The following is a 27,343-nucleotide window of genomic DNA, read 5'->3' on the forward strand; positions in this document are numbered from 1 at the left end:
AAAATTCGTGGGTTTCGAGAGTGCGATAAAAACGAAGAAATATTTGATACGAGAAGCAAAAAGTGCCGAGAACGCGAATCGAATTACACGAACGATCGAGTAAAGACGAATCGAATTTGGACAGAGTTTGCCCGAGCAGGCGAATTCTTCGAGTCCCGTGCATCCCATTGTTCGGCCAAGTGTCCGAAACGTTTACAGAATGTCCACGAGATGGTCCCCATTGTCCGTCTAAGCGCGCAGGATGTCTGCACGATGCTCCTCGAACGCCATTATGCCAGCCGGGGGACACCGCGTTTACCACTGTTTATCGCCGAAACGCTGAGCTTCGTTTAAATACATATGCATACGCGGGAAGATATCCGTTTGAACAGAGACGCAATAAACGGAGGGACGTAATTTAGAGGCGTAACGGTACACAGAGGGCCCTCGTTCTAGACCCTCCTCCGCGCGTATGTTTCGATGATTTAAGCGGTAAGGAAACGGTAATATCGAATAAGAAAGAAGAAACGTTGTTTCGTGCCTGTTTTATTCGAATGGAAACGCGCCAAAAATTTCAACGTGACACCACGATCGTAACTTGGGGGAGGGGTGTTGCGAGAATTCAGCTATACGCGAAATTGTAAACAGACATTTGTTCCATGGCCGCTAATAAACCCGAGCGATAGAGTGATATTTCTGAAGTACTGTTTTTATGCGTTTTAGCAAGGCCTGGACCGATTCTCAAGTAACACAGTCGACTTTGCGCGCTAACATCGTTCTTTGTTTGGAGGATTAGGAAGGACGCTCTACTGTTTGTTTCTCGTGCGATCTCTGTGTACGAGTCACCGCCCAGGCGCGCAATTTCTTTGTCCATGTTGCGAAGCGGGCGCTGCCCGTGATGTAACTGTGATCCTGCCAATTAGCCAGGAAGGATTCGACTGAAGACACGATTACTTCTTCCAAATTCACTTTCAAATGGTACATCTCGAGGTACATCTCGAGGTTAGTGCCTCGACCGTCGGACACGATCGCGTTGTTGCGACTTTTTGTGGGAGAAACTGCTCTCTAATAGTCGAGCAATTAACTGGTATACGAGTGGAACACGTGTCGTTTCGCGAATTTAATTCTCGCTCTTTCATTTCTCGTGTTCTCGTTGCCTCGTTATGCATTGGAGGGGGAAAGGTTTGATTAAAATAAGGTATGATCCGTTCGGATGAAACGAAAAACTCTAAATTCGTTCTTTTCCACGCGATTCCTTTTCAAAGATTTCAACGGCCGCGATGTTTTTCTTTTCCGGCCAAAATTACACGGAATATCGGAATACGGCATAATTAAAATTATAATAGGAAAACTCGACTCGTTCCCTTAACGAACACGTTTTTACGAGCAGTTTTGATCCAATCACGGGATTTGAAATTTCTAAAGAATTTTCCAAAGTGAAATTAATAAATTTCGTCTCCTGCTATATTTAGATGGGGAAAATTGTTAGGCGTTACGCGCGTAAAATGGAATCGTGCGTATCCCGCGGTCGAAACTTTCGAGTCAAGATTTCATCAACGTTCGCTCCTTGGAATTCGTTTAATCAAACGGAAATCGCGGAACCGGCCGTGATTAAACATGGTTGGCGGCGATTCGAGTTTCGTTCCATATGCATAGAGCTGTTGAAAAATTCATAAGAACTAGGCGGGGAGCAGGATTATTCTATCCTATAAATTGCGCGCGTTTTTTAACGACGCGAAAGATTTCAAGCTCTTTTGGAAGGTAGGGTAAACAAGGTTTGCCGTCTTGAATCCGCATTGGCTTTTTCAAACCCGACATTTTTAAAGATTCGTTAACGTTAAGGTGTCAATAGTGTGGCAAGCGGCCGAGAAGGAGGTCGGTTTTAATCCTCTTACGAACCAATTACCCACGCCATTATTTCTAAAAACTTTGGATCGGATTATGCTCCCCATGCTTTTCGTAAATTCCTATCGAAATTAAAATCTCTCTCTCTCTCTTTCTCGTCCGTTCCGGCCAATCTCATATTTAATCGGCGCGGCTAGAAATGCAATATTCCCTTAATTGAAAAACACGCGTTTCGAAGCTATCTCCGATCCCTTTGTAGATACGCGAGATGAAAACTCGCCTAGTCCAACCTTCGGTAATTAACATTTCGAATTCGAGCGTGCGTTTAAGGAGAAAGTTTGATTTTCGACGAGAAGGAAATGGGAATCGTTTCGTCTCGAGGGTTGAATTACGATTCCTTGAGGAGGGCCTGTGCAAGGGACGATAACAGCCATCGTACGGCCACGTACGATAAATCAGGAATACGAGGCGAGGGCGAAAGGACGTCTCTAATTTACAGACTAACTCGTACGTGTCGTAGAGTCGGTGGCAGGGGGAGGGGGGTGGCATTATCCGGCATTATTAGGGACGAGATAGTAATTACGGCGCCTCGTGATGCCGCTGCGCGCGCCGTGTGCGTAATTAAATTACCGATAAACCGATGGAGAAAGCGCGTAGAGGCGATTCTCCACCGACGACGCATCGCGAAATGGATTCGTCAAATTATTGGCGACGATAACGACGAGGGAAATTCGAAGGGAATTCCGCTCTTCCACGAAGGTTTATATTGGCTGTAAACGAGACAAGCTTGATTCTCGATAGGCCCTTACAGTTCTCCTTCCCGACGCTCGTTAAGGGTCGATTTATGGCTACGTTTTAGTCGGGCTACGGTCACGCTTTCGTTCCCCCACGAAAATTCGGCCACGGTAACGACTTTGGTTTCGTTACGTACACGTACGTGTATTTTGTCTTTCAACCAATTCTTTTATTATATCCAATTCTATAGAGATATAGGAAGATGTGTCGTACGATTTCGTAGCGAAACAAAAGTGGAATAACTCGACGAACAACTTTCCCTCTCGATTTCGTATACGTAACGTATTCACTCCTTTCTTATTTTTCACAATCTCTTTCGCGGTCCATCGTTTCGTTCTTCTTGTTGAAATTTGAACGGGCGTCGTAAGTTCGTAAACATGGAAAATTTTCGATTTTGTTTGGAAAAATTTTAATCCGGAATCCCTTCAAATTGGATTTATCGAATTAACTTGTCGCTTCGAGGTGGATAAATTTTTGCCAACGATCTTGCCGAGACCTTTGTAAATTGCCGAGAGGGATACAATTTCATTCCGGTCGGGCGATGCATCATCCGGATGAAAATTCTCGCAGCAAGCACGCGCTATTAATTGTAATCATTACGACTCCCTGATTTACGACGATTTATAATCCGATATTCCGGTTCAAAGTTATCGCGAAATTCAATTTTTCCGGGACGCGATAAAACGCAGCTTCGTAACTCGTGTCCAGGGACGAAAATAGATTATCCGTATATACGTTCCGATACACCGATACACAAAATTTAAAACGCGACCGCGTAACCGGGAAAAACATCGCGCCTGTAATTTCGACGAAGACTTATACCCCTCCGATACCATCGATCCAGAGACTTGGTTGCGTGATCCACGGGCATTTTTAATTTTTCATCTCGTTACTTTCGAATCGTACTTCCCTTCCTTCTTCCATCGAACGTTTAAGAAATATGAGACGAAATATGATAAACTCGTTAAAACTCGATCGTAAAAGAGAAGTTTAAATAACGTTTCGTTTGTTTGAAAGTTTACGAGCGCGTTTAGAACTCTTGGCTTGATTAACGTGTGTATATATATATAGTATAAAGAGTAGGAGAAGGCGGCCGGATAAGGGGAAATAACCGTAACGACAAAAACAAGTTTACGGCCGTTGGAATTTTCAGAAGATATAAAACGAGGGGAAGGCCAGCACCACGGACTCGCGGAATGGAACGGTGGCGAGTTTATTACACGCCGGTTTCACAAATTCTAAGAAGGTTGGAAGCGTAACCGTTATTCGGTAGGTCGTAACGACGTTACGGTTACGAGAGGTGGAATATTCAAAGGTCGAGGAGTCATCTTTTCTTTTCTCGCAGGATAATCGATACAACGCGCGAAAAGAAAACGGTTTGTGGATCGTCGAATGGCCGAGGAGGGAAGAAACGATCGACCGATTAGATTTATCTCGTTGGACAAGATAACGCTCGAAACGTGCTTTTGGCCGTGAAAACGAATCGGCAATTAAGATCGACGGGGAGAAACTCGATTCGTTACTATTTTGTGTGTGCGCGCATGCGCGTGGATGGGCCAAGTGCAACGCGTCGTTGCCGAAAGTTGACCGACTCGCGATTAAAAAGTAATCGGAAGCAATTCGATTTATTCATTCTCGCGGCAGAATTTCGAGCGCGTTATTATCGAAAGGGGAGATATTTTTAAAAGGAGAGACTGTATCGTGCTTGCCCGCGCTTGTTCGACGACTACTTCGGGCAGAGACAATTTGTCGTTATTTCTATTCCGTATATGTAAGAATAGAGAGATAGGAAGGCGAAGTCGTTCGAAACGTTGTGTGTGAAAAAAGGGAGCGCGGAAACGACACGGGTGATTGGAAAACGATGGAGGGAACGCCAGATGGACGGGTATCGGCGGGTGCTTAGCGGCGTGTGCAAATTCGTAGCTACACCGGGGAATGTTGCGAATTCAATGGTCATTAATTTGTCCAGGTATCTGCGAGAACCCGGAGGCCTGATGGATCTAACGCCTCGGTTAACCGGGATTATTTAGTAGAAGCGTTTTAATCAACGGTGCTCGTTAAAAATCCGTTCGCTTGTTTCAACGACCAATCACCGCCGATCGTTGAAATATCGATTACGCGACGAGCAACATTGGCGCGGGATCGATTTAAAGAAATTGGAGGAGATTGAATTTCGAGCCGAGCTATTTTTAAAACGGCCTTTGACCGTTCCACCACGTTATCCGAAACAAAATATCGAGCAATTAAATCGTTCGAACGAGGCTTCCAAAGAGGCCTCGAATTTAAACTTTGGTCTCCTTCCATCAATTTTCATTTTTAAGCGACGCCATAAATTTCACCACCCACCCACGGGAGTTTCGTGTCGCGAAACTGATTTCAAACTGTCCCGCTCGTGTCTCGTGGGTGGTCGATTCCTCGTTTCTCGACGATCCCTCGATTCTAACTCTAACCTGTTTCTCATTTTTCCTCGCTTTTCTTCCCCCCCATAACTGTTAATTTCGCTGGAGAGGCGTTCTATTTATCAACGAAATTTTCGTCTGGCACGATTTATCAACCGTTCCTTGCCTTGTGCGCGCGAGAACCAGCCTCTCGGACGTCGGTTGAGTTACAGTTTCCCGGTCAAGGGACGGAAAGAAGGAGCCGACCCCGGGGAACGAAGAAAGGATTCTTGGCGCGATATAAGAACAAGAAGGAAATCCCCACGCGGGATATTTACACGTGTACCACGACTCGTCTCCATCTCTCGAGTCTCCATTTCGCACTTTGCGAATTTTTCATCGGTATCCGCGACATCGAATCTTTGTCGAAACGAAAACTTTTTTTCTCTGACGACACGGTTTCAGCTTCTTGCAACTCTTCCCCGCGTTTATATATTGGAACAGGCTCGTCGTTTATTCGACGATAATGTCGAATTTCATCGATCCTCAGACTCGTAGGCGTGGTTCAACGAATTTGGCGTGAACGTAGTTTAAGGGAATTTTATAACGATAACGAGAAAGGACTTAATAGTCCGGTTGCGCTAATAGGCGTGGCCTTGCGGACTATATCAAGGGTAGTTACGTAGTCGGTAGAAGAGGCGTAATAGGACTGTAAATTAGGACGTTAAATAGTAAGTTCCATTAAGGTCGCCTATGACCGCAATTTTATAGCAGCAATTTTCTCTCGTTCCTATACTCTACAATTTTTTAAGAATATACCGCGAAAGAAGGGAGAATTGAAATCGATACTGTGCCGTACTTTTTCCTCTCTATCCGCTCCAAAGTGTTACGAACATGTCCATTAAATTTTTCAAACTCGATCCCTAAACTTGGCATTCCGTATTTTCTGCTGCTGCTTCGGCCAGGATCGATATATAATTTCGCGATATCGCGAGTGACAATATTTTTCTCTCTCTCTCTCTTTTCTTTTTTACACAAACGTACTTTCTTTGATACAAGGTTCTCGACTACGGGTATTTTCTTTCAAATATTCGATCGAATACGTGTTACATATGCATGAACGCGTCGGTAACGAATATTGCTGCAGATCTGGATGGAATGCACGTTATACATATATAATGCATCGAGTCGTGCGAAACGTGCGAATGATTCCGAGGCATCTTCCTTAACGAAAGCTTCCTTCTTCGATTCCATTTCTAAGCTCGTTCAACATCTTAAGATTGGTTTAATTCTCTCGGAGAAAACAATTAACACATTTATGTGGAAGATTTAAACGTTTCCACAAGGATGCTTGAAAAAAAACGTAAAAAAAAAACAACTCGTTGAAACAATCCTTGACGATTAAAGCGAAATATCCTCCCGTCGTTTCGAAGAAGAGAAAACTGATGGACAATTAACGCGGTCGGATTCACACTTCTTCGAATAAAACTCGTCGGCTAAATATCACGCGGCTGAATGGCGTGAGAGATTGCTCGAATTCGAACCGAATTTTTATTCTTCTCCCTTCCCCCTTTTCGCTCTCCTCGCGATCGTAAAGCAACTTTTCCTTCCACGAAAATTCTACGATAAATTGGCTTTATCCGATAGATCCTCACGGGGAATTCGTGCGATTTTTGCACCGCGTCGAAACGCTCAATTTGGAGATGTTACGTGAGAAGACACGTAAGAAGTTTTCAGAATTGCCAACGCCCTCTCAAATTCACAGAGGGGGAGAAATTTTCGAGACGTTTCTCCGCCCTTTCATTAGATCGATCCCTTTAACGAGGCCGTAACTTTTGTTCGCCAAGACCGAGAAAAGTGGCGAGAAGATCATTTTTATCCGAGGCATTAGCGGAGCAGCGCGAGAGAAGGCGTTGGGACGGAAAAAGAGCGGATCAAAGGGACGCGGTTTGTTTCTTCTCGGTGAAGTGGTGGCCTCGAGTGGCCATCGCGACGCGTAAAGCACGATCGATTGTCGATCGACCCCCCAAGGAAATGGCCTTTTGATCCTGTCGCGAGCAGCCAACTCGGTTCCTCGAGTGGCTGTTTAAGAGCTGACGTTGCGACAACCTCGTAGATTGTTTCCGTCTTTGTGCTTTGCCTCCCCCCAGTTTCGTAAACGTAAATAGGCGCGCGGAGATTCGATTGCCAGCGAGATGTTCGATCCGAGCTTTTAAATTGCTGCACCTGATCGATCGAACAGACTTCAATTTTTCCCAAACGAGCTTTTGCACTCGTATTTATATTTAAGAGGGTTATATCGATCAAAATGAAAACATTTTTCTGCGAGTATATTACACAAATTTTTACGTTCAACTCGTTCGACGAAAATATATATATATAATATGTGTATATATATATATATATATATATATATATATATATATTGATTTTTCAAAATTTTTTAAAAAAATAAATAAAACCAATTTCTCAATTGGAAAGAACACGTAGGAATAAACGCTCCAATATTTTTCTCGGAAACACGATCTTGTATTACGATACTCGATAAAATATATATAAAAAAAAACAACTGTGAAAAAGTAAAAATGATACAAGTAAAAGTGATATTGAAAAAATTACATTTTATAGGATTTACATCCTGCCACTCGTCGGCTATATTCGCGTGATTGCGCGTGTATAAATGTATATATATATATATATAATAGCGTGAGTCTAATTTATATAACAAATTATATAAAAAAATTTATGTCGTCTTTTATCCTTTATTTTTCTTGCAAGATTTTTCTATAAATAAATGAAGATCTGAAAATCAACGGCGATACACGAGTGCAAAGGGTTAAATTAGATCGTTGAAATCGCTAAGATCGACGCGCCAACGTCGATTGCATCAATCTTGATTATCATTGAAACGCTCGGTGGTGGAATTAATCAGGTGAATATGCGCGGGTGTGCGTATCTGTTTAACGAGTCCCTTCGAAACGAATCACCGCTCGGTTACAACGTGTAAATTGTCTGCTAACGAGCGCGAAGAACCGCGCAATTTATTACCAAAACGGTATCGGGTTACGGGAAATGTGTATATATCTATATGTAGCTCGAAATTATGCGAATTATGCGTGTTCCGCATAATTTCGCAACGATTGGCCAGACACCTGTGTTTCTAAATTAAACGAATCGTTTACAACTCGAACACTTATACGAGCGTTTTACATCGATTGAAAAAATTCTGAAAAGCTTTTCCATCGATTATATGGAATGTAATAAATTTACACGTTTGTTTTTAAATTGACGATTTACGAGCCTATTAAACGCGGAAAGTAAGAAGAAGAAAAAAAAAAAAGAGTCGTAATCTCACCGTAGCGAATACACCGCCTGAAATATTAACTTATAGTTTTTTAAGGAAAAGAAAGGAACGGCCGGCTACCGTGGACGTAATTCAGGCGGACGTTTGCGAAAGTAAAGGTCATCGAGGGGATACGAGGAGTAGAGAGGAGTTGCGCCAGGAAAAAACTAACTTACACGCGGGCTATTCCCATCGAGATAACAATTATCCCATCCACACACGCGCACACCTGGAACGCGTCTTATTTTATTTCTCTTTCTCTCTCTCTCTCTCTCTCTCTCTCTCTCTCTCTCTCTCTCTCTCTCTCTCTCTTTCCTTTTCGCTCGTTTCTCTGCCGTTATTATTCCACTATCCGCGTTTCTCCCTTTCTTCCCTTTCTTTCTTTTTTTTTTTTCTATTACATCTCTCTCTTTCTCATCGACGATGCTGCTGTGCGAGTTTATCGGAAATCGATCGAACAAAGATATTCTTTTTTATTTGGTCGGGTCGTTTTGTTCCTCTATATCTTGTTGACGGCGACGCGTTTCGATTCTTCTAATATTCCTTTCCTTGGACTCTAACCGACTCTAAAAAGAGCGTGTATGAGTATTGTTCCGAGGCAAGAGTCGTCGCTTTTCGAAACAATTGTAACCGGTTCGAGTGGATACGTATATATATATATATATACTCTGGTCGAGTTATACGGCCGCGAAACAAGGATGTGCGGATAAGCATTCGGAAGATCGCCAAGGGAGTTAGTTGTGTATCGAGCCACGGGTAAAAACCGTCCACGCGAAATTCACGGCGCGATAAGCATCGTGCCGCGCATCCGGCTTACGTGTCGGCGGATGAAATTGTAAAATGAATTCTCGGCTGCGCCAACTTCCGATTAACCGATGTTTCCCGCCAATTCCTCGATCCAACCGAGCGTATCGAAAAATTCGATCCAACTATTCAACTGGAAAATAAATACTCGGTTGTAGCGAGTCGAGCAGATTTTCGGAAATCATGGCACCGCGAATCGATGGATGATTGCATACGCGGTTGTAGACGCGTTAATGGTATAAACAGGGAAGCAAGATTTCGAGAGGTTCGTTGATTACGCGCTTCAACTCCGTGGAAGATGTTTGGAACGGCGGTTCGAATAATTTCGAATTTCCAGCCGGAATGGATCGGATGATTTTGTTCGAATAATTTTAGGGGAAATAATTTCGTCCCGATAATTTCTCTCTCGGCTCGTTGTGACGGCGATCAATTTCCGAAACAATTAATCGTCTTCCGTTACGATAATCGATCACGTTCCGACACGGTGCAACGATTTATCGCCGACGTTTTTCATTTCAATCTCGAGTGTCCCTCCGAGTGCGAGAGTAATCGGACAGGAGAACCGATTCTTCCTCGTTTCGAGGAACGAAAGACCGCAATCCAACACTGTCGAGCTTCTGAAATTTCACTCCCCTCCCCCTCCCCTCCCCTTCCCCCCGTCTTTTCGATTCCCGCGGATCCTTTCATCGATCTTTTTCGGGACGGGCGTATTTTTATTTTTTACGAAACTTATTCTCTCGGTTCGTTCGTCTAAGGAGGAAAAAATTGAGACGACGCGTTGTCTTGGAGAAGACGGAGAGGAGGCCACGAGAGGATGGCTGTTAACGCGGAATGGAATTAATTCTAAAAGCCTATCCATCCTGAAAGCGCGTATAATCAGATTAAGAAAGATCGTCTATCGTAATTGGCGGTGTAACGGCGATAAATCTCTTCACCCGCCTCGAACTCGATCCTTACCTCTGCTGATTTGAATTTGAATTTGCTCCATCGAATTCCAGCGTTGAGATCATAATTATCCACGCGATTTATATATCCGTTTCCAATCTTTCACCATCCTACTCCCAAAAGATGAGTTCAAACTTTTTCTACGTTGCCCTATCAATAATCCTCTCCAGTCATATTCCATGGAGGAGGAAGGGCCGTTAAATAAATAATTCGTCTGGAAGCAAGCAAGTCTCCTCTTCTATTCTGGTTCTCTCCTTCCTTTTCGATCGCGTGCCTGCAGTGCCGCCATCTGCATTGCCGCAGACAGGATTTTACCTGGTCCAGACGTTAAAGGAGGAGGCGACTACGAAGAGAGCTTCGCCTCGTAAATACGCAAGATGCGCCATAAAGTTTAACGATTCGAGTTTGAGGAGGACACCCTCCAATGCTCTCTCCATATCTTTCGTTCGATGGCCTCTTTGGATGGACGAGAGAGCGGGTAGCAGGTGTCGAAAGCGTCGTAAACCGTTCGATCGAGATGGCGGGGACGAGTCGATAAATTTCGCGCGACTAATAAGATCTCGACGCTTCAGATTTATCGCGATCTTCGCACGAATACGATGAATTTCGAGATCGAAAGTCGGTTACGCCGACTTTATGGACGCCGATCATCCTACTTTCTCGTTCGAGTCTTACTTATCTTACGATTCGAACTTTTGATTTTTTTTTTTTTTACAAATTTCTTCAAATCGTATATTTCGTTTATTCGCTTTAATGATATATCGTGTTTACAAACACGGCGGATTTATCGACGGAACACGTGTTGATTCGAAGACTTTATCGATAGCAATATTTCAAAACTTGCTACTTTCAATTTCTCCTCTCCCCGCCGTCGAGCTGGATAACCCTTGTGCTTTGCCCGCGAAGGTATCCTCGATAGTGTCAAAAATAGTGGGACGCCACCTGCGGCTACGTCGCGTATAGAACGTAAAATCGAAGGGATCGTCTCTAACGATCAGTTTTTTAAACAATTTCGAATCGAATCGATATTTAATTTCGCGACGACAAATTTCACAACTTTTCCTCTTGTTTCCTCTTCATCAGTTAGTTTGAAGTAAGCCGGAAGTATCTTCGCGTCGTTAAATTAACCTTTATCTTTCTCTTCGGTTCAAAGTTCAGCTAGCTCGAGAGAAGGCTAATTATAGCGTTTGTAGGAGAAATTATCTCCAAGAATATTTTTATATCGCGTCGATATCGTGTAAACGGATGGCTGTATTTTTCGTTGCGCGAATTTAAATTTTTACACGTATTCGCGAAACGCCGTAAGAAAGACGGATTCACAAAGAGTTTCGCGTCGTTAATCAACGTCGATCGAAATTAATCCTCTCGAGCACGGAAGAGCGTGGAAAAGGCGGTGACTTCAACTCTCTACTATTTCCGTCTACTTTAGCTTGCGGATAAAATATGACATTCATCGATCGACATCTCCCTTCCTCGAGAAATTGTTCGACACTTTCGCCGCGGAACAATCGACTTCGACGAGTGCATCCAGATATTCTTATTCCATCGAGATTCATTTTACTCCTTCTTACTCTTAACAAGTCAGCTTACTTTATTAGCACGCGAGCAAATTTTCGAGATTTTTCAATCCGTTCGGGTCCAACGATCTCCACAAAACGCTTTACGGAATTTTCAAGCGGCGTTATTTCGACTTAGCATTGGAAAATTTCTCGCCCACAGGGAGGGGGAGATCTGATCGATCCGGCGCGGTGGTTCAACAATTCGACGACGGTGACGTAAATTTATGGACTGACAACGCGAACGCGTGTATATTTTATACTCGCCGTTGAAAACATCCATTCTCGACCGAACGAAACGTTGTCCGCCCGATGAGCGTTTGTGCATTAATTCGGATAAAGCGCGATCAATGGCCAACCTTCGCTCGAAGAAGGTTTATTTAAACGCGAAAGAAATACTTCATCTTCCTCCTTTAAAGAGAGAGAGAGAGAGAGAGAGAGAAAGCGTTAATAATCGCGAATTGGGCGATTAATTAAAGCGCGCGACAATACACTTTTTTTTTTTAACACGGCGCGAATACCAGTTCCGGGACGCGACCACTTTCAACGTCCGGCAAAGTTATTAATGGCCGACACGGTGGGCCGAGTTGGGCTTTATTCACTCGCAATAATAGCGGCCGAATGAGAAATGATACATTCGCGATAAGAGAAAGCACGCGCCTCGATAATTTTCCAAAATCTTTCCAATCTTTTTTTTTTTTTTTTTTTTTCCTCGTCGATCTGCTTCTCTTTTGCCGCGCTTTATCCCGGCGAGAACGAAGGAGAAGACGAAGAAAAGGTTACACGCCTTGTTTTTCGAAATCATAATTTTTCTGTTCCGTTCTAAACCGAGTGTAACCGAGCTTCCTTTTGAATATAAATTATTATTTTCAGGGAGTAGAAGCCGGTCTTGACCATCCGAGAAAAAATGAATATTTGAACGCGCCCCAGTTTTCTCTATTCCGTTTGTTCGACCGGCTAAAAGGAATTCCCCCGGGCAGTTATCGCTCCCTCCTTCCGTAATTACGGGCAAAACAAAGGGGAAAAAGGCGGCGCCTTCTTTGGAAAACATCCAGTAGAGATTCGCGCTGTTAACGCTCTCGTTTCTCGAGATGGCGGGGAAAATATCCCTATCGATTGTCCCTATGCTCTCGCGTAAGACGGCACCTTCACCTCTGCGAGAAACTCTCGATTTCGCCGTCCTACCGTATTCCGTTTGAGCTGAGGAAAAAACTATTTCGAGGGACATACAAAGATGTCTGAAAAGAGAGAAGAAGGTAAGAAGGAAAGGAAGAAAGTCGTGAGGGTGGAAAGAGACCGCGTGATGTTTCGTAATTTTTCATGAGAATCTAATTCGCGAAATAATGGAATTATTATAATAGTCGTCGATATCGTTTTATATCGCTTCTTTCGAAAAATTCGTCGGGGATGTAACGCATGGTAATTGGCCTCGTTCTATCGTAAATCGGACGAGACGCGAGAAACCTTTTACCGAGTTTCGAATAGGAAGGGAAAAAAGAATGGTCTGTTGCAGAGCTAGCAGATTTACATCTCTATATATCTGGCTGCGAAAGCTCCTTCTCGAGGCGAAAGAGGAAACTTTCTTTTTCTTTTTTTTTTTTTTTGATCGTAGGACGAATTTATGCACGGAGAAAGAAGCGGGACAAGATGGATCTCTGGTAGAATTTAGGACGAAGCTTTGATCACCTTCTCCTCGTTGGAATGGAAGAAGGAAGCTTTTAATGAAACTCGCGTTTAGAGAGGCAGCTTTGGACGAAATCGATGGGACGTCGAATCGCAGAGGGCGGTTAACGATATTATTCGCTCGGGGGAAGGTTTCCCGAGTGTATCGAGCGTGCATAGAATTATCGCGAAAAATGACAACTGGAGCTGGATAAATTGTCCGAGTTGTGGAACGTTTCCGCTCGATTATCCCGGTTCTTTCTGTCCTCGAAATCGATCGGCAGCTGTCCGAGCTAATCGCTTTATTATTGGGGGAAGGGTGTACACGCTTTTTTGGAAAATTGGGCGCGAAGGGATTCGAATGATATTTTAACTGGAATTTTTTATCGGATGGAGAAGAAGGAGAGTTGACAACGAATTCGAATCTCTGCCAGAGCGCGTCTGTGTATAATTGGGGTGTTAATCAGGGATGTTTGTGCATACGTTGAACGCAATACGGCTATGCATCTCGCCGGCTCGCGTGTTATCGAACGAAACGGAACGGTGTGCGGATTGCCGTTAAAAAACGCCGGTGAACCGGTCGAAATTGCCACGATCGTTAAAACGGCGCCTGCATTTTTATGCGACGAACTGGGAAATGGTATAAAAACAATATTTACACGTTTTCCTTTTCCCCGTTTTCGAAACCCGACGATATCAGTCGATAACTCTTTCTTTTCTTTTTCGTTCTAAATTAAACGAAGCGAGAAAGAAATGTTTCTATTCTATTGTATTTATAAGTATCCTCTTCTTCTAATTTCTCGAAAAACGTCTATAAAAACGTAGTAAAATCTAAAAATTGTACTCTCCCCGCTATAAAGCATCATTTCTTCTTCTCGTTTCTTCTTTCTCGTTCGCGAAACGAGAAAATAAAAGAGGAATACGCGCAAGTAGAATAAACTCGTATATAGTCAGCCGCGAGACTCCCCAGCGACTCGGAATCGCAACTTTTAAACTCCATCTTTTAAACAATTACACTTTAAATCCCATAAAGTGTATCCCCTTTACAAAAGTGTATCATACCCATTTACAAATATAATATAATTTTTTCCCAATTTGTCACGTTCTTTCGATCCAATGATAGAAAAGAAACGCTGTCTCGTATTTAAAATGAAAGCAAAGATCGATCTGAAAATTGTTTCCAATCCCTTTTAAACCGATGAAAAATTACGATTTCGCTTATCGATCGCGTTCAACCGAGACTGAAATTGCGCGGATTATCGAAATATAATTCGTATCGGGGTAATTGATATTGTCAATTATCCACGAGGATATCCGAGTCGAAGGGAAATCCGAGCCGTCTTCCGAGCGAAGGAAGCGAGAGTAATTCTCTTCGTAATTCGCGTTATCGATGGAGATAAATATATAGATATATATATCCCGAAAAGCAGATAAAAGCGCGTGAAAAAGAGAGGAGAATACAATTTTCCTCGAGTCGAGGAGGCGTATTATTTTATAACAAAGTTCCGGGTGGATCTCTTGCAGACACGTTCGTTGGAACAAACATCCCCTCCTCGACGTAATAACGTTCGTTGGTTTGACATTTTTTTTTTTTTTTTTTCGAAACGAGACGCTGTCGCGTACGTAAACGGTTTCGAGTTTGCGCGCAAGTTTATTGTTCATCGAATTGGGGAGGCAAAGTTTCCGGGGGGAAAGTTAGGTAGGGCGTCTCTCGTCTCAAGACGTCGACCTCGTTCGCTTCTGATCTAACGCGAGGCCAACTTGCCAGACGCGTGTACTTTACTTTAAGGAAGAAAGGAATCGTGTTTTAATTTCTTTCGAGAAGGGAATGGAAACGCGTCCTTTAGAAATCTTTTGAAAAATCTCTCTTTAAAATATATATATATATATATATATATATATATATATATATATATATATAAGTTTCTTTTTTTCTTTTTTAACGTAATGCGCGCGTTGTTGTTTATAGTTGTTCCATTGAAGATAACAATTGAATCCCGATGAAAGGAAAAATCCCACCGTTCGCGATTTCATTGTTCCCAAAGAACAATTCCACTTTGCGCCGCCAAGCATTGTTCCTTCGATAACCTAAACTCGCGCGCAAACAAAGTAAACTCTTGTTCTCGCCCTTTGATTCTCGCCTCGAGATCGGACAAAAAAGTTAAATATTTCCGTTCGAGGCCGCCTCCCTCCTTCCTTTCACGAAGATCCGAGCGGGTACACGATCGAGATAGAGATAGATTGTTGTCTTTTCGTTCGATGCGAAAGAGAAAAATGACGTGTCAACACGTCATTCTCGAGCGCGTTACAAAGGGAGTAAAAATTGTTGAGCGAAGTGGAGTTTTCGAGTAGAGAAAGTTTTAATTGTACTTCGGAAAATCCGCTTCCGCGCGCATCACGCCTCCGCGATTTTATCCGGATCAAAGAAGATGGAGAAAAAGAACGGCTGACGATAGATCTCGTTCGAAAAAGCATCGACAAAGATTTCGTATAAATTGTTAATCGTCTATCTTTCCGAAAGTCAATCGATCAAAAACGATTAAAAACGAAAGAAGAAGAATTTTAAAAATTCTCCTTCCTCCTAGGATTTTTAATTCGTTGGGGGCGGAATTTAATAATTCGAAATCCGCGATTCAACGAGGGCCTCTCGCGAAGGGAAGCGAATGGAATTAAAAGTTTTCACGCATGCGCGTTCGATCAAAGCGTTTCCACGACGGTTGCACAATGACAACTCGGGTCGTATAAAATAGAAAAGGAAGGAAAAGGGGGTTAAGAAAACGTCGGAAGGAGAGTAAAAAGTTTCACCGATATCCATTTTATTATTCGAAACTCGGCTCTTCTCGAGTAGCTGGGATATCGACCTCCGCGTTTCGACCGTTATTACGCCAATATTGATTATTTAAACAGGGGACTAGGCGCGTAATTAAATTCTTGGCGTACGTAAAAAGTTGCCACCGATTTATCGATTCCTCTTTCTTGCTCTTCTTTTCTTTATCTTTCTCCTTCGATGAAACGGAAGCCAGCCGTCATTGGGCAAGGGTTAAGGGAGGATTATTTATCGAAGAAGAAGAAACTTTGAAATTTTTCGAGGGAAAAGAGGGAAAATGCTCGAAAAATGTTCCATAAAATCAGGGGCTCTCGGTATATATAACAGCGTATACGCGCTCTTTCCCAAATTCCCTCCGATCTCTAATCCTCCTGTTGCACGGTGACGGGTCAGAGGCAAGATCCAGGTTCGAAAGGCAAGAACGAAGAACCTTTCCTATTCCCCGAGGGAGCCGTTTCTGTTCGCCCCATCCACGCTTCGTAATTCATTTCCTCGGCATGCGCGCTCGAGATGTCCCCTTCCGGCACGTTCGCCGTTTTATCTCTATTTTATTTTATACTTTGTTTCCCTTTTTAGAAAAAAAAAAAAAAAAAAGGAGGAGGAGAAAAAGATGCGCGTTAATCTCGAATGGAAAAGATTCGAGATTCTTCGAGGGGGTGAGAAGAGAGGGGTCGGTGAAATTTATCCTCGGTTCGCGATTATCGAGCAAACACCGGATGACTAATCAAAAAAACGACGGAGGAAAGGAGGAGGAGGGGCGTTGAAAAATTAAGAAAGGATGGCCATTGCAATATTCACCGACGGCGATCGCTCCTCCAGAAAGCGGACGCAGGATCCGCGATGAAACGGTTGGCGAGCTTTCTCTCTCTCTCTCTCTCGTTTTTATTCGACGGGTATTCTTTCACCACGGCGAGACAGAGGTAATATTTCATAGTGGACGGCGTAAATAGGGAAGAAGGGAGGAGGGAAAAATCGAACGTTGCGTCGGCCGCGCCCTCCTCCTCGATGAAAGATACCGCGTCATCTCGATGACAGAGGTCTGTTCGCGCAATGAGATTCCCTTCTTTTCAGTAACTGCATTACCTCACCTTTTTCCTTCTTCGTCACAGCGGTGGAAAATTTAATTCACCTTGCTTCACGGGATCGTCGAATACAACGATTTTTCAAAAGAGGAGTCCGAACGCTTCTTTAACTCGCTTCGAGTAGTTCGAAGCGAGATATTCGATGCGAGGGAGAGAAAAATCATTATTACGCGACTCGAAAACATGGAGCGAGGAGGGGTTGTAAAACTCGAAGAGCGAAGAAACTAGTCCAAGTGTTTTTCCATCCCGTTGTTTATCTCTCTCGTAAAACACGGCGAGAATTAGTGGGTAGGAGGGGTGACAAAGCGAGAAACGAGATGGTTTTTGGCGGATGATGGCGCGTCACCCGAAACGAAACGCGACGGGTAAGGAGAAAGTTGGGTGGCTCGTTAAGGGTGGACTCGTAAGAAGAAGGAGCATAAAACGCGGGCGCGTATTTCTTCCCCGTCGATTATCTTCCATCGTATTTCTTGCAACCGGCGGCGGTATTTCCTGTCGGCCGACAACCCCCCCCCCCTTGCCTCCCCCCCTCTCTCCTCCCGTTCACGGCCGAAACAAGCGTGAAAAATATCATCGGCCATTCGTTTCATCGCGGATCGTAAAAGTTGGTCAAAAACTGTTATGAATCTCCCGGGGAGGAAGAGGGGAGGAAGAAGAAAAAAATATTCGGACGTGGAAATTGCGAGACAGGGATTGCGGAGGGAGAGCAGATTGAAAATTCTTTTATTTACGAGATCGATCCTTGGGATAAAACGAAAACGTGGATTTTCGATTTTTAACCGATGGATTGTTCGAAACAGCGTCGAAATTTTTCGAGCGAGTTGGAGTCGGTGGAGCGGATGGTTTTCGTTATTCGAGCAAAGCGTAGGGAAATGATTAAATATTTGAGCCGGCAGATGATCCTTTATAAGCCTGCGAATTATTTTTGAGCTTGCTGCGGAGATTTATCGTTTTGGAGGAAAGAAAATACGGAAGAAAATCGAATCGACGTGTAAAATACTTAATGAAATAAAATGGAAAAAAGATTAACAAATAGGAGTAAAAGAAGGAAACGAAGTTGCAGTTTTTTAAATGTGGATTAAATTAAATCAAATTAACGATAATACATGGATTGGACAATTTGTATATTACGAATCTAATGTGTCGAATGTAAAGGGAAAAGAGTTATTATTCTTTACAAATTCGAAAAGGAAACGCCTCCCCCCCCTTAACTCTGCCCCGTATAAATCAGTTGAGACGACGACGCGTCGGTTGCACGGCCGTTCTTCGATTCGTTTGGAGGCGGCCGCGTGCAACAACATCCCGGCAACAATATCAAAATCGATACCGGCGAGATCCGGCCAGACTCGACCTTTTCGACTCGAGCCCAACCACGTTGTCTCCGCTCGAAACAGGGTGGAAAAGTTTCGAATCGAGTTCCTCGTATTATTGGAGAAAAATTTTATCACGCGTTCGAAACGCTTCCCCTGCTTTCACCTATCCTCCCCGGAATTTCACCGGCTCCTCTGTTATTTCGCGCGAATAAAGACCTCGAACCTCGGGGTTAAAGGGCGAGGACAAGCAATTTCACCCTCCTCCCCCACCTTCACCTGTCCTCCTCCCAATCTCCTCTCCGTGCCAAAGGAAATTTCCTTATTCGTTTCATTACCCGTTATCGCGCATTCCTAGCTGGAAAATGTCCCGGCTCTAACCGTTCCCCGGGAATGTCAATTACGAGGATCCTCCCCCGCGCTTGATGGCTGGCAAGCGCGAAAATATCCAGCACGATCTTCTCGTTGATGGAACCGCGTTGTATCGAGGATGTATTCGGCTCGGTTGCGATCCAAACCTTCTTATTTCCGGAAACGTTTATGAAACGAGAAAGGAGGAAAGGATGTATTATCGTTATCGTCTTTATTGTATTTCCTGCACCAAGAGAATCTTTACGAACGAAATAACGAGATATTATAGATTTATCGATATCCTCGAGGAGGATGATAACGACTTTTGGAACTGTCGATACGTAAATTGAGACCGAATCTCAAATCTTCTTCTTCTGTTCTCGTATCGCGGTCGAGTTTTTTCCACGTTTTCTGACCGGGCCGAATTATACACAAGTTTCAGATAAGAAGGTGAAAAGTTGGGTCGAGCAGCGAAACTTTTTCTCCCACGTGTACGCGTGTGTGTGTGGAATGTTAACCCGAAATTTAGGATGATCGAGTTTTTAAGCGGGGGGCAGCAAGGTTTGGATCTTTTCGTGTACGTAAATATACGAATTTCGTGTGTGTGTGTGTGTATTATTAAAATATTGATTCGTACACGGATTATCGACACGATTTTATCTTATCGATACGAGTAAACGCGATATCGGGTGATTGTTGGCCGATCCTCGTCATTATCGTAGTACGTGTAATCTGTTAGATACCATTACTGTTGACCCTATTGCTATTACCGCTTGAATTCTATACCGCTGTTAATACGCCGTTCTACAATCTGATACATTTGTAACTCGGCTCCCTGCCCGATACCCGAATCTCCGCTCCATCTCTATTATAAATTAAACGGTTACTTTTTCACGGGGTTATAATCTATTCTCAATTTTTGAATTAGAAAGCGGGTGTCGTTTCCCTCGGCATTGATCGGGATACTTGAACGACAGCTGCGGGATCGCCATTAACAACGGCGAGCGGATGATAAATGCTGAAACGTATTTAGCCTCATTACCGGCAATTTGTTACCTCGCGTGAACCAGCCGGCTGGTCGCGTGTCGGCTCGTATTCCGGCTTCTTGTTGCACCGCAAAAACCCACAACGAGCGGAAAATTTCATCGAAAAGAATCTCTGTGGCTTCGTTTCTCGAAATTATCGGTCAATTTTTCGGTTGTGTAGAAAAAAAATTGTGTGCCCAACAATAAATTATTTACAAGTCGCATCTTGGAAATGATGACCTCGCTCCATTCTCACGAAATGCAAGGATCGAAGGGAAAACCAAGACTCGCAATCTCGAGTAGCCAGATGGAAGACAGATTTCAGCGACGATCCGCCGAAATACAAATAATTTTCTCACGGCTGTCAAACCTCTTGATCGCCGACCAAGCGTTACACGAGGAGGAAAGGGTTAAAAATATCGAAAGTTAGTCAGTGTTTAATCCTTTTTCGCGGCTTCACGCGCGTAAATTCAAAGTTTGATCACGGGCGGAGAGGAAAATGTGGGAAAGGAAGAGAGGACGACAGTTAGTTGCAGTTAGGGGAGGGAGTGACCGCCGCTACACGTGCAACGCATTTAGCCACGGTTGCTCGATCCGAGATTATGATGTACAGTCAGCGCCGTAATACCGGATTAAAATGTAACGCGTTACCGTGAAAGCGCGGGTGTATAGGGGAAATTCGCCTATTAGACCTCGATTATATCCCCCTCGAATGGCCGCTCTCTCTCTCTCTCTCTCTCTCTCGTTCGTCGAGTCGAGGGAAAGCCGATCTTCCAAAACTTCGTTTTTTCTCATCTAATTCCCCCCCCCCCCTCTCGAATATCTCTCAGCGTCCGATCACTCGAAACCTCCTTCAAACTGGATTCCAGCCAGTAACCCAGAAACGGAAACTTACTCTGGAAAAAATTATCCCATCCGATATTAGTCGGTTGCTGGCAAGCTTTGACGAGGAACGGCTGCTGCCAGCTTTTCCTTTTAGTTTTCGCCCTTACGTAAAAAGAAAGAGGAGGGAACGATTCCATCATCGATTTCGAACAGGCTCTTCGGGTCGTTGTAAACGACAGGCCAAGCTTCGCGTGAATATTTATCGAGGGGCAGTCGTCGCAGCCCGCTTCGGTCGAACGAATTTCGGTGATGGATAGATTTTTCGATTCGAACGATATTTATTTATGCTCGATTTTTTTTCGTGAATAGATTCCTAAGTTTGAGTTTCGTTATTAAATGACGAACGGTGATGAAAATATTCTTCGGGAAATTTTCTTTCTTCGTACGTAAAGATACGTAAAATGTATGAAATCATTTTAAGAAATTCACCAAGTTCAAGTTTCTCCAGACTGTGTCGAATTATTTCGTGTCTCGCTATGATTTTTCTGCGCAAAATTCGGGGAAAAGGGAGAAGCTTGGCCAAGGAACTCGTCGTAAATTTATTTCTAGACCGATTGAGCGAGGGGGATTGAAATCGTCGAGCCGCATCGCCGTTATTAACTTTAATCGAGTTTAGAGTTGAACGTGCGCGAATAATTCGCGCTACCCTGCCATGCACGTGCATTAATTATTACTTGGTAACTTGGTATTTGCTTCTTAACCGGCTTCCCGATACGTGGCACGCTTTTAAACAATTAACCCGGCCCCTTCGAAACCTCTGAACACGCGCTACAAGGAGAACTCTTTTCCCTCGCGAGAATGGATTAACCCTTTGGTGACTCTCGATCCACCAGTCGAGTTCGATAACTCGAGAGATTGGATCGATTCAAACGGCGACGATATTTATTTACGTTCGATTTTCTTTAAATATCGCTTCGCGAAATTATAAATTTCTAAGCTGTGTTTAAAAATGTGAATGTGTGTATATTAGTTCGAGATGAGTTTTTCGTTGTTAAATAACGAAATTATTTCTAATTTGAAGAAAATGATAATGATACGATAGAAATGTGGTAAGAGAAGGTGAAAAATAATAAGAATAAGGATCCATCTTGGCGATTAATTCGTTATTAAAATATCAATACACGAAACGAAATAATAATAATAATAGACTTTGTTATTCGACAAATTTTCTTTCTTCGTACGTTTCAAAATATGAATATGCTCGTGAAATCGTTGAAAAAGGATTGAGAGAGGCTTGCCCGATCTATATAAAGGAATATCGAACCGTGAAGGATCCGTGTCATCAATCCTCTCGCCGCGGAATCGGATCGATACGATGTGATTTCGAGTAATGGAGACAGGTTTGTCACTGTCTCGACACTTTGCCTAGATTTAATCGGTGCAACGCGGCTTGATTCATGTGCTTGGTTTAATTGACACGCTTCCCGCTGATTCTCCCTCCTTTTTTTTCACTCGATGGATGGATTTTTCGTAGCGAACGTTTCAATTCATTTTGCGATTGTCGAAATTAGAAAAGTCGGGGGAGAAAATCATTCCAAACTTTTGTTATACATTTCGACGATTAGAAGCTTCGCAGAAGCTTTTTCCAAAAGGAAAAAGGAGAGGGAGGGGGGGAGGGGGAGAGAAATAGAGAAACGTCTCGGTTTCTTCCCGCAGGATTAACAGGTCGGACTTTACAAGGGAGAGTCTTTCAATTTTCGATATCTGGACCATCGACGAGGGGAAGCCTTTGCCAGCGGCATCCATTCTATTAGGCTGGCGAGCTCGAACCTAATCTTCTCGACCGCGAGCTACCACGACTCTCCTCCCCGTATTATCGTGATGGAAGGTCGTGTGGAGCGGCGAAGTAGGTGAGGAGAAAGGGGAGGGGGAGGGGGAAAAAAAGGAAAAGGCAGGCAACAGGATGTCGGTTAATGGACTTTCCACTTCACGAGCTTCCACTCGCAGCGGTGGTTGCTGATTCAGCGGTGAAATTACGTCAAGATCTATCGCTTCGAAGGACCACTCGCAGGTGTCGCGATCCTTCTTCCTTCGCCCCCACTTATTTACACCCGATCTTTCATCCCTCCTCCGCTCGTCGAAGAGGGATGAAAAAGATTAATGGATCGAAATTTCGCGTTTACTGCTACTCTGCTCTCCGTTAACGATAAAATTTCGATAAATGGGATCTGTGGAGAAACCTCCTCCTCCTCCTCCTCCTCCTCCTCGAAAGGGGAGGAGAGACTCGATTGGAGGGAGAAAGGGAGAAAGGAAGTTTGCTCGGAAGGAATTCGATTTCACCTTATACCCACGCGCGAGTGTATTTTTACGAACACGACAAACGTGGCTTCTCGCCACCGTCGAGAAGACGAATGCCCGGAAAATGGAGGAAATGGAAGGAGCGAGAGACAACGAGCGATCACCCTTGTGTGTGTGTGTGTGTGGACCAAACTTTTCTTCTTCTTCTTTTTTTTCTTTTCCTTCTCTCGATTTCGATCGAAAAGGAGGGTTGTTGTTCTCCTTCTCTCTTATTATTTTAAATTTCGTCTCGTCTTCTTCGCCTTCGAGGAAAGACGCGGATCGAAGGAAAGGGAAACGGGAATCTTGCCTTTATTTTCTTCGATTCATATAAAGTGGACCAACTGAAGGAACAAATTCTCGGTCAATTTATGATCGACGATGCCCTTCAACTCGAACAGGTATATTTTCCTTCTGTACGCGATGTAAGACTCTTCCGAGACGTCCATGAAGTGGAAACATATGACGTCGGAGATGTAGGTGGAGTCGAAGTCCGGTTTGTCGCCGAGTATCTCCCCGATTCTCTCGATCGTGTTCGGATAGAACTTGGCGTGGCCCTGCTGATGCGAGGGCCCTATGTACGCCCACGGCAAACGAGGATGCAAAGTCGTGTGTATGCTGGAGCTGAACGGCACTCGATACACGGTCAACAGAACCTTCCTTATCCCCCCTTCCTTTATGATGTCCAGAACATTTTTGCCTGCGTTAAAATCGATCGTTATATTAGACAGAGGATCTCATCGATTGTCATCACGAGTTACAGAAAAATTCGAAAAAAAGGGGGAGCAATCGTTGAATTATTTTATGGAATGGTGAAAAGTGAAGAGCTTACGGGTGAAGCTGCAGAGCATGAAATCCTCGGGTAATCCGGTGATCGTTAATCCGGTCTTGAAATACTGCTCGAAATCGTGGTCGAAAAGCTCGAGCTCGGACAGGGCCCAGATCAGGGCTACGTTAATGAACGTGTGAAAGTCCGTACTGATTTTCGCCTCCGTCAACGTCAACAAGATTTGATCGTACACCGCCTGAAGGGCCACGGAAACGATCGAGTCCTCCTGCAACTCCTTCCTCTCCGCCAATTCCTTCAACGTGTTCGAGACTCGTTTCTTCGACTCCTCCAACATCTTCCTCTCCCTTTTCTCGCTCTCCTTCCGATACCACTCCTCGTACGCGCCCTTCAGATCGAATCGTTTCGGGTTCTTCCTGCGATTGCAAGCATTTTTCTTTTTTTCTTTCTTTTTTTTTTTTTTTTTTTTTTTGCGCTCGAAAAAGAAGGAAGAGGAGGAAGAGGGGAGAAGGCGCGAGAAACTTGAATAATTTATCTCCTTCCCGAGGATATATATCCTCGTCGAAATATATATTCTCGTTAATTTTGAGAAAGTTTGCACTACTTTTTTACACAAGATTCTCGATTTTGACGGGCGAGTTTTTGAAAGATAGAAAGAGAGTAGAAGGGAGAATTTCGGTTGTACGAACCTGACGGGAGACGGAGGCTTTTTAGGCAAGCTCATCACGAAGTAATAAATGTCCTTGTAACGGCGCTGGAAACGTCTCGGCCTTGGAATTTGATCGGGCGACACGTATCTGCGTAGAAAACGTCATTCGTTACGTCTATTTACACGTTGATCCATCTCTTGAAAAGATATTAAAAAAAAAATAATCAAGTCTTTTCTCAAAATCTCAATCTTCATCTTGTACTCCATTGTACTTACTCGACAAGTTTTTATTTGTTTCGAGAATTTAACAAAAATTCACGTTGAATACCGTTTATTACCGTCGAACGCTACATATTTTTATGTCATCACCTTAAACTTACGAGTAGTACCTTAATATTCAATAACCCTTTTATACGATTATTCCAATTCTTCTTTTGATTTTCCACGTCGATCCATAACATTTCGATGAAATTCAGATCGGAAGATTGTTGTCGATTATTTTGAACAATTCATATTTTTTCTCTTTATATCTTTCCGCGTATGGTACCCTTTTTACTATATATTTAAATAAACATAACGATGTCTTTGTATTATCGTTGGTTTTGTTGACGACGTCTAAGTCTTTCCATCAGATTAAAAATTACTTTGGACCATTGTTCTCGCGGTCCAATCCAAACGATCTTTCGCGAAAGCGATTCTAGCTCGACCAGCTCCTTTTTTCTAAAAGGATTTTTTTTTCCTTTTAATCCAAATTCGTTTAATCGACCGTTCTCAATCACCGATGTTTTTGTCAACATCTGGCAATTATTCCTTTATCAATGCCGTCTTAAATTCTCGTGTTCCAATTTCCCGAGAAACATCATCATTTACAGTTGCATAATGCTTAATAGGTTGCATTGTCGAGGTTCACCTCTCAACAGTTCGATATATAATAACAAAAATTGTTTACAATTTGTTATACCGTACGTAAATAATTGTCTTTGACTTCTTGAAATGAATGAATTTCAAAATCGAAGCATATGAAAACAAAAGTTGGATACGTTTTCAAGCTCTCCAACAAATTGCATCCCGAATTAACGACTCGTACATTCTAAGCGAACGAATTATCCGACCACTGTGGATGGCGAGTCGACAGAGTCGATGCATCGAGAGGTAAATAACGAAGTAGGTGAGCTTTAGCTTTAGCTTTACCTGGTTTTGTTTACCCGCGCGAGACGAGTTTCTTTCCACCGCGAAACCCTTCGAATAGAAGGGTCTTTCGTCTCCTGGCTCTATCTCTAAACGAGAATCTCGAGCCGTGGTGGAAACGGAAATTGCGGGAGAAACGTAAGCTGCGACCGGTCAATTATACGGAAGTGGTGCGGCTTCTGTCGAAATTGGTGGAAAGAAAAATTCTCCATCGGGTATATTTCGATTCGATTCTTGTCGATAAAACGATTAAACTCCTCTCGGTCGAGATCTTCTCTGAGAACGTTCGATTAATTTCGAATCCTTTCTTTCTCTCTGTACTCGATTATCAAACACGGGAATCGCGAATTCGAGGGCGATATTGTAAAATAGCTATCGAATGTTTAGCGTGTCTCTAAATCGTTTAAAATACGTGAATAAATATAAATTTTGGAAATGTTTTTTTTACATTTTGTGAGACACGTATCGATGCGTGGTACCCTCGATTTCCTCGTGCTCGTCCAGTTCCGGATGCGTTATCGGATGCTGGCACAAATCCGTCCAACAGAAGATCTCCTCCTTTACCTTTTTAACTTCCTCCTCCTCCTCCTCCACCACCACCTCCTCTTCCTCATCCACATCGCTGGGCAATCGAATATCGAAATCTGTCACTGTAACTGTAACCAACCAACCAATCATGGATAAACGATAAACAATTTCGAAAGGGCTCCACTCGTCGAGCTGTAACTGTGTTTCGCCAATTAAACTTCTCCCTATCCTCCGTTTCCTTCTTCTTTTCGCTTTTCGAGGAAGAAAGGAAGGAAGGAAGGAAGGAAGGAAGGAAAAAAAGAAAATTGAAAATAGTCCTTTTCTCGATTTAATTGCACGCGTATACAGAATCGTTGTTAACGAATGGATACGCACTTATTTCTTTGCGCAGGATATCCTCGCACAAGGTGCAGACTTCCTTGCACGAAACCATGTATTTCCCTCTGAGATCGAGAACGTAGCGTGGTTCGCCGCACACGGGGATATCGACATCGTGGAATATGATTTTAATTTCTTTCGGTTTCTTGGGAGGGAGATCGAGCTTCTTCACGAACGGCGGGAAAAGTTCGATTTTCCCTTTCGGCCGAACAACCTGCTCCTCTTTCCTTTTCAAATTCGTATTCCGTTTAATCGTAAATTTTTCTTTCTCCTTCGAACGAAACATACCGTTTTTCTCGCAACGAATGGATAATCGATAAAGGGAAATTTATTCACCGATTTTAATTTTTCCCCGTGTTCACATGATTCACAGGTTATGCTTGAATTTCCGAAATGACAGAAACGTATCGAGCGTTATTATATCGATACGCGTCGTATCATCATCGATCATTTCGATTTCGTAGAGCAAAAGATTTTTCCTTGTTTCACGAAACGTTTTCGAGTAACTTCGAGCGAACTCGAAATTCCCAAGCGATATCCTTGATCAGAATTGTCGAATTGGAGAACTCGGCTTCGATTCCAATTTCAACGATTTTCGAGCCGCGTCGAAATCTCGTACAACTCGATTTCCGATTTTTGGATCGCGAGACGGTTTTCGAGGGGCAAGCGTGTTCCACAACCGATCGAAGCGAATTAAGATCAAGATCGGATCAAACGGAGGTATTCGATGGATATACCTGTTTGTCCGA

General features: G+C 43.4%; 2 protein-coding genes across 2 annotated transcripts in view; one reads left to right on the forward strand and one right to left on the reverse strand.

Annotated features, from left to right (window-relative positions):
* LOC100870734 (dipeptidase 1) overlaps positions 1 to 27,343 on the forward strand; it is a 72,370-nt gene that overhangs the window by 10,006 nt on the left and 35,021 nt on the right. The gene's annotated exons all lie outside the window — the stretch shown is intronic.
* On the reverse strand, positions 23,353 to 27,039 carry LOC147658751 (uncharacterized). Its single transcript, XM_086908556.1, has 5 exons — positions 26,592 to 27,039; positions 26,137 to 26,344; positions 24,541 to 24,648; positions 23,897 to 24,267; positions 23,353 to 23,764 (listed from the first exon to the last, which is right to left on the reverse strand). The coding sequence occupies exons 1-5, from the start codon at positions 26,878 to 26,880 to the stop codon at positions 23,391 to 23,393; spliced, it is 1,350 nt and encodes a 449-aa protein (XP_086764682.1). The 5' UTR covers positions 26,881 to 27,039; the 3' UTR covers positions 23,353 to 23,390.

Source organism: Apis florea, unplaced genomic scaffold, assembly GCF_048593485.1.
Source record: "Apis florea isolate Af1SG1 unplaced genomic scaffold, ASM4859348v1 contig_1767_pilon, whole genome shotgun sequence".
NCBI lineage: Eukaryota > Metazoa > Arthropoda > Insecta > Hymenoptera > Apidae > Apis > Apis florea.